This window comes from Castor canadensis, chromosome 3, assembly GCF_047511655.1.
Source record: "Castor canadensis chromosome 3, mCasCan1.hap1v2, whole genome shotgun sequence".
Taxonomy (NCBI): Eukaryota; Metazoa; Chordata; class Mammalia; order Rodentia; family Castoridae; genus Castor; species Castor canadensis.
Window position 1 is genome coordinate 121,358,729 of NC_133388.1, and position 12,362 is coordinate 121,371,090.

The following is a 12,362-nucleotide window of genomic DNA, read 5'->3' on the forward strand; positions in this document are numbered from 1 at the left end:
GTCTGTCCTCTTCCCCATTGAATGGTATTGGCACTGTTGTCAAAATTCAATTGTCCATACATATACACAAGAGGATATTTTAAAGTTATAATGGCAAGCTACTGGCATTAGTAATCAAGGCTATTAGACAATTCTGAGTCTCTGCATTGGCTTTCTTAAGTCTTCTTGAAAATAATAGACTGAAAGTGAGAGATTCTAAATTCCAAAAATCCCATTACTACCCAGAACAAAGCTTAGAAGAATATTCAGTTTCACATAAGAAGAGGAAACATAAGAACTGAATGTACTATGTCTTGCAGCAGCCACACAGCTTCTTTCTTTCTCCCTGAGCTTGAAATGGACCCCAACTACTCCTGCACCACTGGTGATTCCCGCATCTGCGCTGGCTCCTGCAAGTGCAAAGAGTGCAAACGCACCTCCTGCAAGAGCTGCTGTTCTGCTGCCCCATGGGCTATGCCAAGTGTGCCCAGAACTGTGTCTATAAAGAGGTATCCGACAAGTGCAGCTGCTGTGCCTGACGTGGGGACTGCCCTCCTCCCACCTGTAGAGTGATTGTACAAATCTGAGTTATATTTTCATACAACTCTGACCTAATACATGTAACTCTGCTGCAATCCTGTGAAGTATGTGAATGATAATAAAGGTTGTTGACGTGAAAAAAAAAACTGATTTACTGAAGACAAGAATTCAAAGCAGCCCCCTGTAGAGAGGAAGAACTATAAGGGCTTCAATAGAAGATGAAAGAGAGAAGAAAACAAAAGGGCAAAAGTCAGGTCTGTGTTTATTATCTACCCTAGGGGCAGATAATGAACATAGACCTGGCTTTGTATTTCTGTATTTTTAGAGTTTTCTTTTTTTTTCCTAACAGGTAATCTCTTGTCATAGTAATTCTTTATTTTAAACTTTTCCTGTTTAAGTTACTGTGTAGTTCCGTATGTCAAAACTTATCAGATTTTTCATTTTAAATATGTGCAGGTTTTTGAATGTCAGTCAATCTGTGTGAAAGAAAAGTTATTTTTGCTTTTGTTGCAATGTTTGTTTTGTTTTGTTTTGAGACAGGGTCTCTCTATGTAGCCCAGGCTTGCCTGGAACTCACCATGTAACCCAGGCTGGTCTCAAATGTTTGATCCTCCGGTCTCATCCTCCTGAATTCTGGGATTACAGATATGCACCAACACACCAGGCCTTTGTAGCAACTTTTTTTTTTTTTAACCACCACACACCAGAGTTATATAGCAATGTTTAATGTAGAAATTGAACTGAAAATCTGTACCCAATCTTTGTCAGAATTCCTGTATCTTTCATTATTCCCCTGTAATCTTCTGCTTTCGGTATAATGATAAAAAGAGAGTTCATGAGATTCATGGCAACATCCCCAACTACTTTAAAGTTAAGAATTCCCCCCAGTGTGGCAGGCACTGATAGCCTCCCTAACAGCTGTTTCTCTTTCTCTCTCTCTCTCTCTCTCTCTCTGTCTCATCCCACATTACAGTGTGATAATGGTTTGTCTTTTGACCCAAACACAGCCAAAAGCATATGGATGGAAGTCTATTTGCAAGCACTCTGGAAAAGGTTTTCCACCCTAGCTAAAAGAGAGACACATGACAAGAAATGTCTTGCCTTCCTGCCTGTGGATGTTGTTATATGAAGATGTTATGTTTGCACCTATGGAAGCCTTTTTACAACTCTGAAGAGAAAACTGACTCTCAGAGAATTTAACTAGAAATCTGTTGAATCAACAAACCTTAGAGTTAGTTAATATCTCTAGACTTCTTGTAATGTGGAATAACAGTCTTCATTTTTAAAAATGAAGCTAAGTATTTTGTTACTCGCAGTTGAAAACACTGTGACATTATTAGTCAATTAAAATTACTGACCTAAAATGATAATCTGAAAACAGGCAGCTGTGCAGCTTTAGGAACACCTAAAGTTTAGTCATGATATTTAATTGCATCGTGCAAAGAAAGAAAAGTCATCAAGGCAGTGGCCCTTCCATATCCATGCACCCGGCTCAGCTATCTCCTGGCATAGTAGCCGATGGAAGCACTGTGCGCAGTGCAGGAGGAGGCGCCAGAACCTGGGAGCAACACAGGCGCTGCCCCACAGGGAGCTGTGGCCGAGGACCAATGTGTCCACATTTGTCTTCAGTTCTTTCTCACATGCCCAGGACTCAGTGGTCCTGAGTTTAGAACTTGTCTAAACTGCTGCCTTAGCATTGATGGGCTCAGCATCCAATCTCACGCTCTCCTACGCCCTGCCACAGCTGTCCACAGAGTTGCAGGTAAACACCTGTTGAAGGTGTTTGCAGGTTCTCGAAGCAATACCCAGCTAGGAATCCAGATCTCTGAGGTAGGCCGAGGCCCACCTCGGTACTTAACAGAAGAAACAGCTTGCATCTGGGGCCCAAAACCAAGATTCTTAAACTCTATGCACTAGCTCTTGAATGTTTCCTAAACTCCTGTTTTTAAAGGAGAGAGAACCCGCCTTTACCGATGTAACTGTTCAATTTTATACAAGTGTGTTCTTTCAGGCAACAAGTTCCTGAACCTGTCTTTTCCAGCACAAAGCCTGGTGCTTTGTAGTCAGGACTCAGTATGTAATGACCGAGAGAAGTAAGAGCAATGCGACATGAAATCAACAGCAAATTAGAACATGCTCATAAACAAGGTCGGTAACAGATTTAGGAGTACTTTTTAAAGAAACTCTTGCTACTATCAATAAAAACGGTAGCAAAAACTAATGGTAGCTACTATCATAATACAGAGAAAATACACCGGCAAGTCCCTTCTGCGATAACCAGTTCTTTTGTGTGCGTAAAAGGACGGACTCCAGAACGCTTACTCAAAATGGAGTCGTCCAGTACCACCGGTTTTTTAATCACTGACACGTGCGAGGGTGTAGAAGTCCCAGCAAACAGAAGCACTAGAAAGGGGGACCGTCGCATTTCAGAGCGTTACCACCGACCCGCGGCTTCACCGTGGCGTAGTCAAAGACCGGCTCCGGCGGCGCGGACCTTGGGCCCAGGCTCGGGCGCCAACCTTCTGACCCCGCCCCAGAAGCTCTGCGAGCGGCGCACCGCCCCGAGGGAGGACCCGGGAGGGGGCGGGGCTCCAGGCAGAGTCCCGCCCTCGGGGCGTGGCCATGGGCCGGAAGGGCGGGGCGTAGCACCCGAGAGCCTAAAGGCCGCTCGCGAGCCCCGCGCTTCCTTTTCCGTGCCGCTGCCGAAGGTCTTGCTGTGCGGCGCCAGCCATGCGGTCAGTGCGGCAGCGCCTGCGGCCCGGTGGCCGGGCCCATGGAGGTGAGGCTTTTCGCGGTCTCAGCCCTCCTCTCCTCCGCCCGGGGGCTGCCTATTCCCGCGGCCTCCGGGTGTGGGCGGCGCGGGTCTGCGAAGCCGCGCTCCCGCACCCAGTGATTGCGGCCGGGAGCTCTTCCCGCTCCATGGGCGCAGTCGCTTCGGGGAGGTTGGCGGACTGCTCCAGCGCCGCTTTTGACGGTCCCCAGCCCAGAAATTAGTAGAAGGCTTCGGTTACCCTGGAGGAACGGACGGTGGCTTCCCCAGCTGCACGATCTTGATTCCCCTAAACCGACAGTTTACTTCTTAGGGGGCGTTTTATAAAAGGGGAAATGGCTGTCGTAGACGGTAAGGTACTGAAGTTAGCGCCGTTTTCTGACACCCAGCAGTGATTTCAGTTTAAGTACTATCTAAAGGAGAGGCTCTGAACTTGCAGAGCAGGATGTGCCAGGTATAGGAGGCCCTTAGTGCGAGCACCTGCTGCACCCAGACGCTCTGAGAGTTCTGAAATAAGAATACAAAAGCACGCACCAATTATTACTCGGGTGGTGTTTTTTTTTTTTTTGGGGGGTAGAACTGGAGTTTGAACTGAGGACTTACAGACACTCTACCACTTGAGCCACACCTCCACTCTTTGCACCAGTTCTTTTCAGAACTGTTGTAGCACCAGAATTAGTCTGTTTGCTGCCTGTCTCATTCCCTTGCCTCTGGAGTTGCTAGCCAGTAGTCACAAGGGTAATTTGTATCCATCAATCTTGGTTTTTGAAGGTGAGTAGGGTAGATAACATAGAGTTTCTAGACGTTTTCTTAAGCTTTAAAAATGTTAATGGGTGTAGTTGTCTGGTTTAATTGAAAAATCTCAAGTTACAATTATTCACTACCAGTAGTTGGTACTATATTCTGAGTATTCGCTGAAACATTTCATTATGTCAGGATGTGAAAGTGATAGATTGTTTAGCAAAGTCCAACTTTAAACGTCTTCATAAATCATTTCCAGTAGCAGTCTGGTTCAATGATTTTATCCTCTTGGGGTGCTGGAGGACATGAGTTGTGACACTGGCTATGTCCTTTGTAGTACTTAGTAATTAGTGTGCTTCCAGTCAATTTGGCCACATAAGGTATACTTGCTCTAAAATTACATTTGCTATTGTAATGTTTGTAGGTGAAAGTGTGTACACTTGTATTTATGCATCTAACCTTTAACCTGGCTCATAGTTTATCCGTCATGGCTGGGGACCCCGGTGACCAGGGTGTCATAAATCAATAAATCAATACTGCCCCTAGTGAAGGCTATGTTTCAGCTGTTTTTCTTCCTTTGCTAATGATCCCTGAATTGTGAGTTGAAGGTAAGGTTCCATGTATGATTTTTATGGCTCCTAATGAGAATGAAATTACTGGATATTCCCACATGTAAGGTGCCAAACAAATAGAAGTACTTATGAGAATTGACTGACCCTCTCAATTTCTAGGTACAACAAAATCTGTGTTGTGAAGATGTTGAAACAGTGCTGTCTAAAAATTTGTTAAAGAAGATGATTGAAGAAAACTACAAAGACCACAAAGAAGGTACCAAGAAATGCAGGTGTGTGGTTTTTTTTCTCCCGATAAATTAGCCAAAACCTGGTAATGTCTTGACATATATATACGTATCAGAGCTGGCACAATGATGACTTAAATTTTTGCCGTTTACCCAGCTGAGCGTTTCTCTGAAGAAAGAATTTTAAGACTGAGATGCCAGTAATCTCTTGGTTCTTGGTTGTGTGAATTACTGAAATGTAACACAAATTATTGTTAAAACAGGTGAAATATTTTTTCTTAGCATGCAGGTAACTGCAGATGAGTGTCTCAACCAAGTCCATTAGCTGTGATGTTTTTCAAAGTCCTTTGTCGCCTCAAGTAATTAGAACTTCTCGAGAAATCACATCTGTTGCTCACTCAGAAGCAGTGTTATTGGATAATAACTCCAAAGGGTTGGGTCCAGTTCAAGTTGCCTTTATCTCTTAAGGTATGTTTCCTTCTTGCTTTTTTTTTTTTTTTTGATGAATATTGAGGCTACTGAGAACTGCTGAGTTTGAGTAAAGATGACTTTCACTGCTTGCTGATTCTGATTTTTTTTTTTAGGGGTGTGATATGCAACATTTGGAAGGAAAAAACGAATTGGTCAAGAAAACAGGAGCAGAAGCAAATGATGAAATTTAATATTTCATGTTGATAAACTAAATAAATTATGCTAACAGTACATGCATGGCTGGTTAATTGCTCTGAGCAAAAAATTATGTTTTCTTTGAATACTCTTTAAACAGCTCCATTCTCATAGCCACTAGTCAAGCCTGTTTTAACCTCTTTAAGTAGGTTAAAACAATAACTAACCAATAACTTGCTCATTTGGGGAGATTCTCATTGAGGTGGGCATCTGGGGAGACGTTTCTATTTTCCCATTCTGGAAGGGTATGTGCTACCTATTATACCTGAAAAAAACGGCTGTTTGGAATTTCCTTAATTCCTTAAATGCTAGAAAGCAATTAATTACATTGCCTTTTACAAATAAAGATTTCACACATGAACTGCAGTAATAATAGTAATACACTATAACAGCATGCCAGTCTAGTACTTCTAAGTATTTATAAAGAATTCTAAAAATTCCTGCCTACTTGAAGGCATACATTTAGCTAAGTCTTTTACTCAGTTCCTACTTTTGCAACAAACAGTATGAAATTTGCACAGCAATTAAAACTATCTTAAGGGCTATGATATATCCATATGGTAGAAGGCTTGCCTGGCATGCTAGAGGCCCTGGGTTAGACTCCCCAGCATGCAAAAGCTATTCTCCCAGTGTTCCACTTATAAAATTAAGGCTATTGTAGGTGACCAGTTTTTATAAAATGGTACTGTTTTACCTTCACCTACAGGCTGGAAAAGTATGGTTCTTAACTGGCAAAGTTGTAGTGTGTAAATGTTTAAAAGCTAGCTTTAAAAAAGGGCTGAGAAAGGCTAAAGTGGTAGGGTGCTTTCCTAGCAAGTTTCAAGTCCAGAGTTCAAACAGGAGCCAGGAAAGATTTTATATGCTTTATTGTCCATTTAGGCAGCAACCAGTCAGCCCCCAGCAGCAGCAGTAGGTTCAGGCACCCCAGCCTGCTCAGTACAGTATGTTTACATCAATATAGAGAAAAGGTGGCATCTAGCCAAGTTACTACATTAGTTATAACTAGTCTTTGAGTGGCTACTTAATGCTCCTATCTCTAAAATGTGCCTGTGTACAAGTGATGAGCTTGATCACTTCTTTACACAGTTCTATGGCCTCTGGCACTAGTAGGTATTCAGTAATAATGGTTTTATGAGATAGGTATGCTGTGAAGCCAGGTGAGGGTGCATGTGCCTATAGTCCAGCTACTTGGGAGACTTGAGGATCTCGACCCCAGGAGTTCTGGGTAAGTTAGCAAGACCCCACCTAAGAGAAAAATGACTGGGTTTGCAAATTGGTCTCTGCCTACTGGAACCTTAAAACCATGTGGAGTCACAGCCAATTTTTAAATTACTCCATTTTTTCAAATTTGGTTTGCCATATATAAATATCTAGTTACAGAAAATTTATAAGGCTTTCCCTGGTTCTACATTTTGAGCTTCCAAATACATAAATTTACACAATGCACATGTCAATAAAGCATGAAAAGGCCTTAACTTTGAAGCTTCAGGCATTACAGATTTAAGAAAAAAAGGTTAACAGGTAAATTACTGTCATCTGTGACAAGTAGCATGCACTAAATTACCTTTTTTCATATTGCAACATTTACATTTTTTTATCTTTCCCACTGGTGTACTGGGGTAATCAGAAGTTGTTTAAAATAGGATTCTCTTGAGCAACTTCAAATCACATTTTAAAATTCTCAGTTTTTAAACATTTGGATTAGTGTTTATTCCATTAGTTAATTTTTGTGACCACATTTTATATTTTTAATGCAATTCTAGTGTACACTAGATACATTCAGATAATATTGTAATACTGGTAAGTAAAGCATTACTTCAAAATCACTCAATACACTTGATCAAAATTCTTTTCTCAAATTGCCTATTCATCGCTGGAGAAAACAGCTGTCCCAGGTCCACATGTAGCAATAAACTGTTGGAGTTGTTGCTGGCACTGAGTTAGATAGAGATCCCTTTGCTCTAAATACTCTTCATTATACAGTTCAAATGGAAATACCGCATTTGGAGCAACACAAAACACAGTGGCTCCTAAATGAAGAATGAGATATAGTGTAAATGACAAATACTCCTTAAAATACAGAAATGAAATCACATTTTCAACCAAAATAATTAAGGTTTAAAAGTTAAGTTCTGACCTACTCAATACAGTATTCCACTAATCATTAAGTCTTTTCAAACCCAAAATGATGACCTTTGAGTAAAGTATAAGACCACATCTACAAGCCTACCTGGTTCTATATTCATTCCTATAAAATTAGGAAGTGACCCTTTTATGAGAGGCCAATCCCTTCTCGCCGTTTTTTACTCCTTTGATTCCTTCCTCCCATCCCTTTTTATGACTGGCCTAACTATGTTGTCCAGACACCACCACGCCCAGCACTGCCCTTCTGTAGTATCACACGTTTATTGTGCATTATGATTTAGTACTTCATGTCTTTAAATAAAAAAAAACCCTTCCTGGATCACATGTCCACCATTTCTTCCCTCATCTCCATAGTCAACATCTAAAAGTTGTCTGTGTGCTGTCTTCATAGCTGTATTTTACCCCCTAGTCCCCATTCCCCCTCTCAGCTCTCCAAATAGCTCTTATCATAGGCTACCTTCATACAACCTCTAGGTTACCAAAATGTAATCTTAAACTCTCAGTAGCATGTGATATAATTGGCCAGTTTCTCTGTGCAAACTTGGCGTGTGTAACACCATGCTTTATTTTCTTCCTACATTCTAGCTCCTGCTTGTCAGTCTCTATTTTTAGTTCCTCCTCAACCCCACTTCTAAATACCAGAATTCAAGGGCAGTCCTGTAGTTCTCTCTAGGCTCTCTCCAGATGATTCCATTCACTTCTTGGCTTTAAATACTGTACACTGGAGATTCCTAATTTCTAGGTTAGAACTTCCCTCTTTTATCCAGTTTCAGTTAAAAGAAACTTATATCTCTGCAGGATATCACAAACATAAGCAATTTGGTTTTTTCCCAAACCTTTTCCTCTGTTTCTCCCAGTCTTAATAAGTGGCACTATAACCTGATTTGTGGGGGTTTTCCTTAATTCCTCTCCTTTTACCCCTGCACCTAAGTCGTAGCCTATTTTATAAACAAAACCTATTGATTTTTATATCTCTAATTCACTAATTTCTATTTGTACTACCTCCACACAAAGTTTCCATTATCACTGCACTATGACAACAATTAGTAAATGTTCAAAATCAAGTAAGTCTTACCTGATGGAGATTATTAAAATAATTTTAAAATATATATAACAATTTGATAATCTAAGAATATTTAAGTTTAAAATTATTTGTAGGGATCACTAATAGTTTAATTCATTACCATATTTCAATGTAAGAGATGTTTCAAATAATAAGACAGCAATTAGTACATCTTCTTTTAGCACTTTATTCCTTAAGTTCAGTCGAGCATGGGCTTCAGATAAGGAAACTCTAAAAAAATTATGTCAATAAAATATTGATATTACAAAAATAATATGTATTTTGGTCGGAACAAACCAAGACATGTGAACATTAGCCACACATTAAAGATCGGCATGTCCTTACTTTTATAAAAATACTGTTTTTCAATATATATACTGTAGGTATAAGTTTCTTCCCACCAACTTAAATAGATTGTTCCTTAACAAGCCAGTATCCTGACTTAAAGGTTTCTATACTGGCTTCTATTTAGCATTCCACCCCTACCCTTCAAGCTTTGTTCAGATAAATACACCTAACTAAATATCTCTTATAATCACATCTTCAATGTCTTTATCCAGTTCTACATCTATCTGCAGTCCTTATACAATCTTATAATTTCAGTGTTGTAAGGGATTTTAGAGTTCAAAGTCCCATCAGATAAGTGAATCTCCTCCACAATATCCTGGGCTACTCATTTTCCAGTCTCTTTCGAACCTCTTCCAGTATTCACTGCTTCATGAGGCAATCTATTCCTTTATTTATTTTTTTGGCCGTACTGGAGTTCGAACTCAAGACTTCACATTTGCTAGGAAGGCACTCAACCACTTGAGCCACAACTTCAACTTCCTTTATTTTTTTCTTTTATTATTCATATGTGCATACAAGGCTTGGGTCATTTCTCCCCTCTGCCCCCACCCCCTCCCTTACCACCCACTCCGCCCCCTCCCTCTGCCCTCCACCCCCTCAATACCCAGCAGAAACTATTTTGCCCTTATTTCTAATTTTGTTGTAGAGACAGTATAAGCAATAATAGGAAGGAACAAGGGTTTTTGCTGGTTGAGATAACGATAGCTATACAGGGCATTGACTCACATTGATTTCCTGTGCATGTGTGTTATATTTTTTTCTTACTTGATTACTGAAATATCTCCCTTAAGCTTTCATTAGATAGATGTAGTATACTTGAGTGACTGCTGGACTTGAGATTCAGAAAACTGAAGCTGAGTCTCCTGAATTTACTAGCTGTATGATTTTATATAAATAACTTGATTTCTGAGGGTTTTTTTTTTTTTTTGAGAATTCAGGTATAAAACAGGGATACTAAGTAAAGGCATTCAAAAATTTTACAACCAACCTACAAGGCTTACATAAATCTAAGTTGAAATTAGTTTCACTGCAAATTTCCACCCACTTATCTCATGTTCTATCTGCTGAGACTACAGAAAATGCTTCATACCTCTCAAATGTGACAGTTCTTCAAATAGTGTAACTTTTGTGGTTGCTCCATGTTTTCTTTCCTCCAAGTTAAATATTCCTAATATCTTTAATATGTTGAGGGTTGGGGGTATAACTCAATGGTAGTGTGTTTGCCTAACACATGACAGGCCCTGGATTCCATCCCTAGCACCACATACATACACAAAGTAATACTGCATGATATATAATTTTCAGCCCCTTACAATCCTACCTACCTACTACTGTTATTGTGACAGATATGGTGAATCCTCCTTTTCAGTACAGTACTGTAGATGTGATTTGATCATCAGAGTGAAAGTAAGGAAGAACTAGCTTTTTGGCGGAGGGAGAGAAGCTCTGATGGTTGAACTCAGGAACTCATGCTTGCTAGGCTGGTGCTTTACCACTTAAGTCACTCCACCAGCCCTTATTTGCATAGGGTCTCACTTTTTGCCCAGGCTGGCTTCAATCCAAGATCCTCCTGACTCCCAAGTAGCTAGGATTACAGGCGTGAACTACTAGCACCCAGCCATTTTCTTGCTCTTGATACATATTCTGTTAATACAACCCCAAATCTCAATACTACATCAGTCATATTACATTATTTACTCATATTAAACATAAACAAGGCAGATGCTTGTGGCTCACACCTGTAATCCCAGCCCTTGGGAATCAGGTCAGGAGGACTGCGGTTCAATGCCAGCCAGGGCAAATGGAGACCCCCATCTCCAAAATAACCAGAGCAAAATGGATGGGGGTGTATGGCTCAAGCAATAGAATGCCTAGTCTGCAAGTGCAAAGCCCTGAGTTCAAATCCTAGTCTACCAAAAAAGAAGAAAATAAACAGAACAAAAATCTCAATTCCTTTTCATATCTTTGTATATTAAGCCGCATCCCACACATTCACAATTGTACTAGAGTTTGGGAACCTAAATGAAGAGTTTACATTTAACCTATTAACTTTCTTATTGCTAGATTAAGATCATAATTCAAATCTATGAAGTTCTCTCAGTGTTGCTTATTTTCAAGTTTAAATATCATGTCCCTTATAGTCTCATCCAAGCTCCTTCCAAAAATGACCAGGAATAGAATATGTATATAGCCTTTCACAGAAAGAGATGAGAGTGTGCAATGTTCAGCTCCACTTTTCCAGAAAAGCAAATATGGTGTTACAAGGTACCTTTTTATAGAAGGAGAGAAAAATTTAAGATTTATGATTTTGCTGGATAGTGGTTCCTTTACTATGCTACTTGATAAACCCTATCTCCACCCTCAGTATTTATTTATACAATGTGAAAAAGTAACTTGGCTTCATTTTTGGATCAACATAGTCATATGTAAACTGAGGCTATACAAATTTAAATACAATATATTTTTTACTAAAGACAGAAAAGCTATGAGAAAACAAGATTTTTGAATCTTGGAAACAATGTAATTTGATCTAAGCATTTTATGTATTACTTCAGAAAATGGGAACCATTATGTAATTCTGTTTATCATTTTAAAACACTTATTGAGACTTGCTTTCTACCTTGGATTATCTTTTGTATTTTTTAAAGCTCTATGAAGGTATATATACATATATACACTTGCCATATCCCTCCACAGAAGACCTGCAGCTGATGCAGGGACCTCTGTAGCCACCTTGAGCCTACCCTGCCAGCCACCACCATCTGTTCCACAGCCACATAATGTACCCCACCCCTTTTGTTTTTGTAATAGCAGTCTCTCATCCTGGGACACCAGGACGCTCGTCACTTCTCACACTGTCTCCACTGTCTCTCTTCACCTTGGAGAAGGCACGCACAGTTTACCTAAAATAAAGAAGCCAGCTAAAGGACTGGAAGAGAGAAAAGTCAAGTAATTTGGAAAAAACCTTCTTTCCCTTTCCAGTTGGAAAATCCAACTTGAAAGCCAAGCCCGGGGCCTCTCAACCTAGGTGAGGCCATGCCACTCTCTGGCTTATTGTGGTTTTTTTGTTTTATTTTTTGTTTGTTTTGGGTGTTTTGAGATAGGGTTTAACCATGTACAAATTTGCAGTGTTCCTACCTCTGCCTCCCAAATGCTGGATTACAGGTGTGGCCACTATGCCCAGCTTTGAACAACTTTATTGTGGTACAATTGATGCATTAAATCACACATATTTAAAGTTCAAAGAACAATATTCCTAAAGAAGAATTTTCTCTAAGTTCAACTACAAAATACTTGGAAAATAAACAGTC

General features: G+C 40.0%; 1 protein-coding gene, 1 non-coding gene and 1 pseudogene across 2 annotated transcripts in view; 2 read left to right on the top strand and 1 right to left on the bottom strand.

The window, feature by feature from the left end:
- Window positions 1-336: 336 nt before the first annotated feature.
- LOC109683114 (metallothionein-1 pseudogene) lies at window positions 337-518 on the top strand (annotated as a pseudogene).
- Window positions 519-4,946: 4,428 nt separating this feature from the next.
- On the top strand, window positions 4,947-5,031 carry LOC141421802 (small nucleolar RNA SNORD87). Its single transcript, XR_012446496.1, has one exon. It is a non-coding gene; the product is annotated as a small nucleolar RNA SNORD87 (small nucleolar RNA).
- Window positions 5,032-6,359: 1,328 nt separating this feature from the next.
- The window catches only part of Mcmdc2 (minichromosome maintenance domain containing 2), a 31,969-nt gene continuing 25,966 nt past the window's right edge, over window positions 6,360-12,362 (bottom strand). The window contains exons 13-14 of the mRNA XM_020158788.2: window positions 8,825-8,934; window positions 6,360-7,525 (exon numbers count right to left, since the gene is read on the bottom strand). Coding sequence (XP_020014377.1) covers window positions 7,359-7,525; window positions 8,825-8,934 — 277 coding nt within the window. The 3' untranslated portion in view covers window positions 6,360-7,358. The remainder of the gene's footprint in view (window positions 7,526-8,824; window positions 8,935-12,362) is intronic.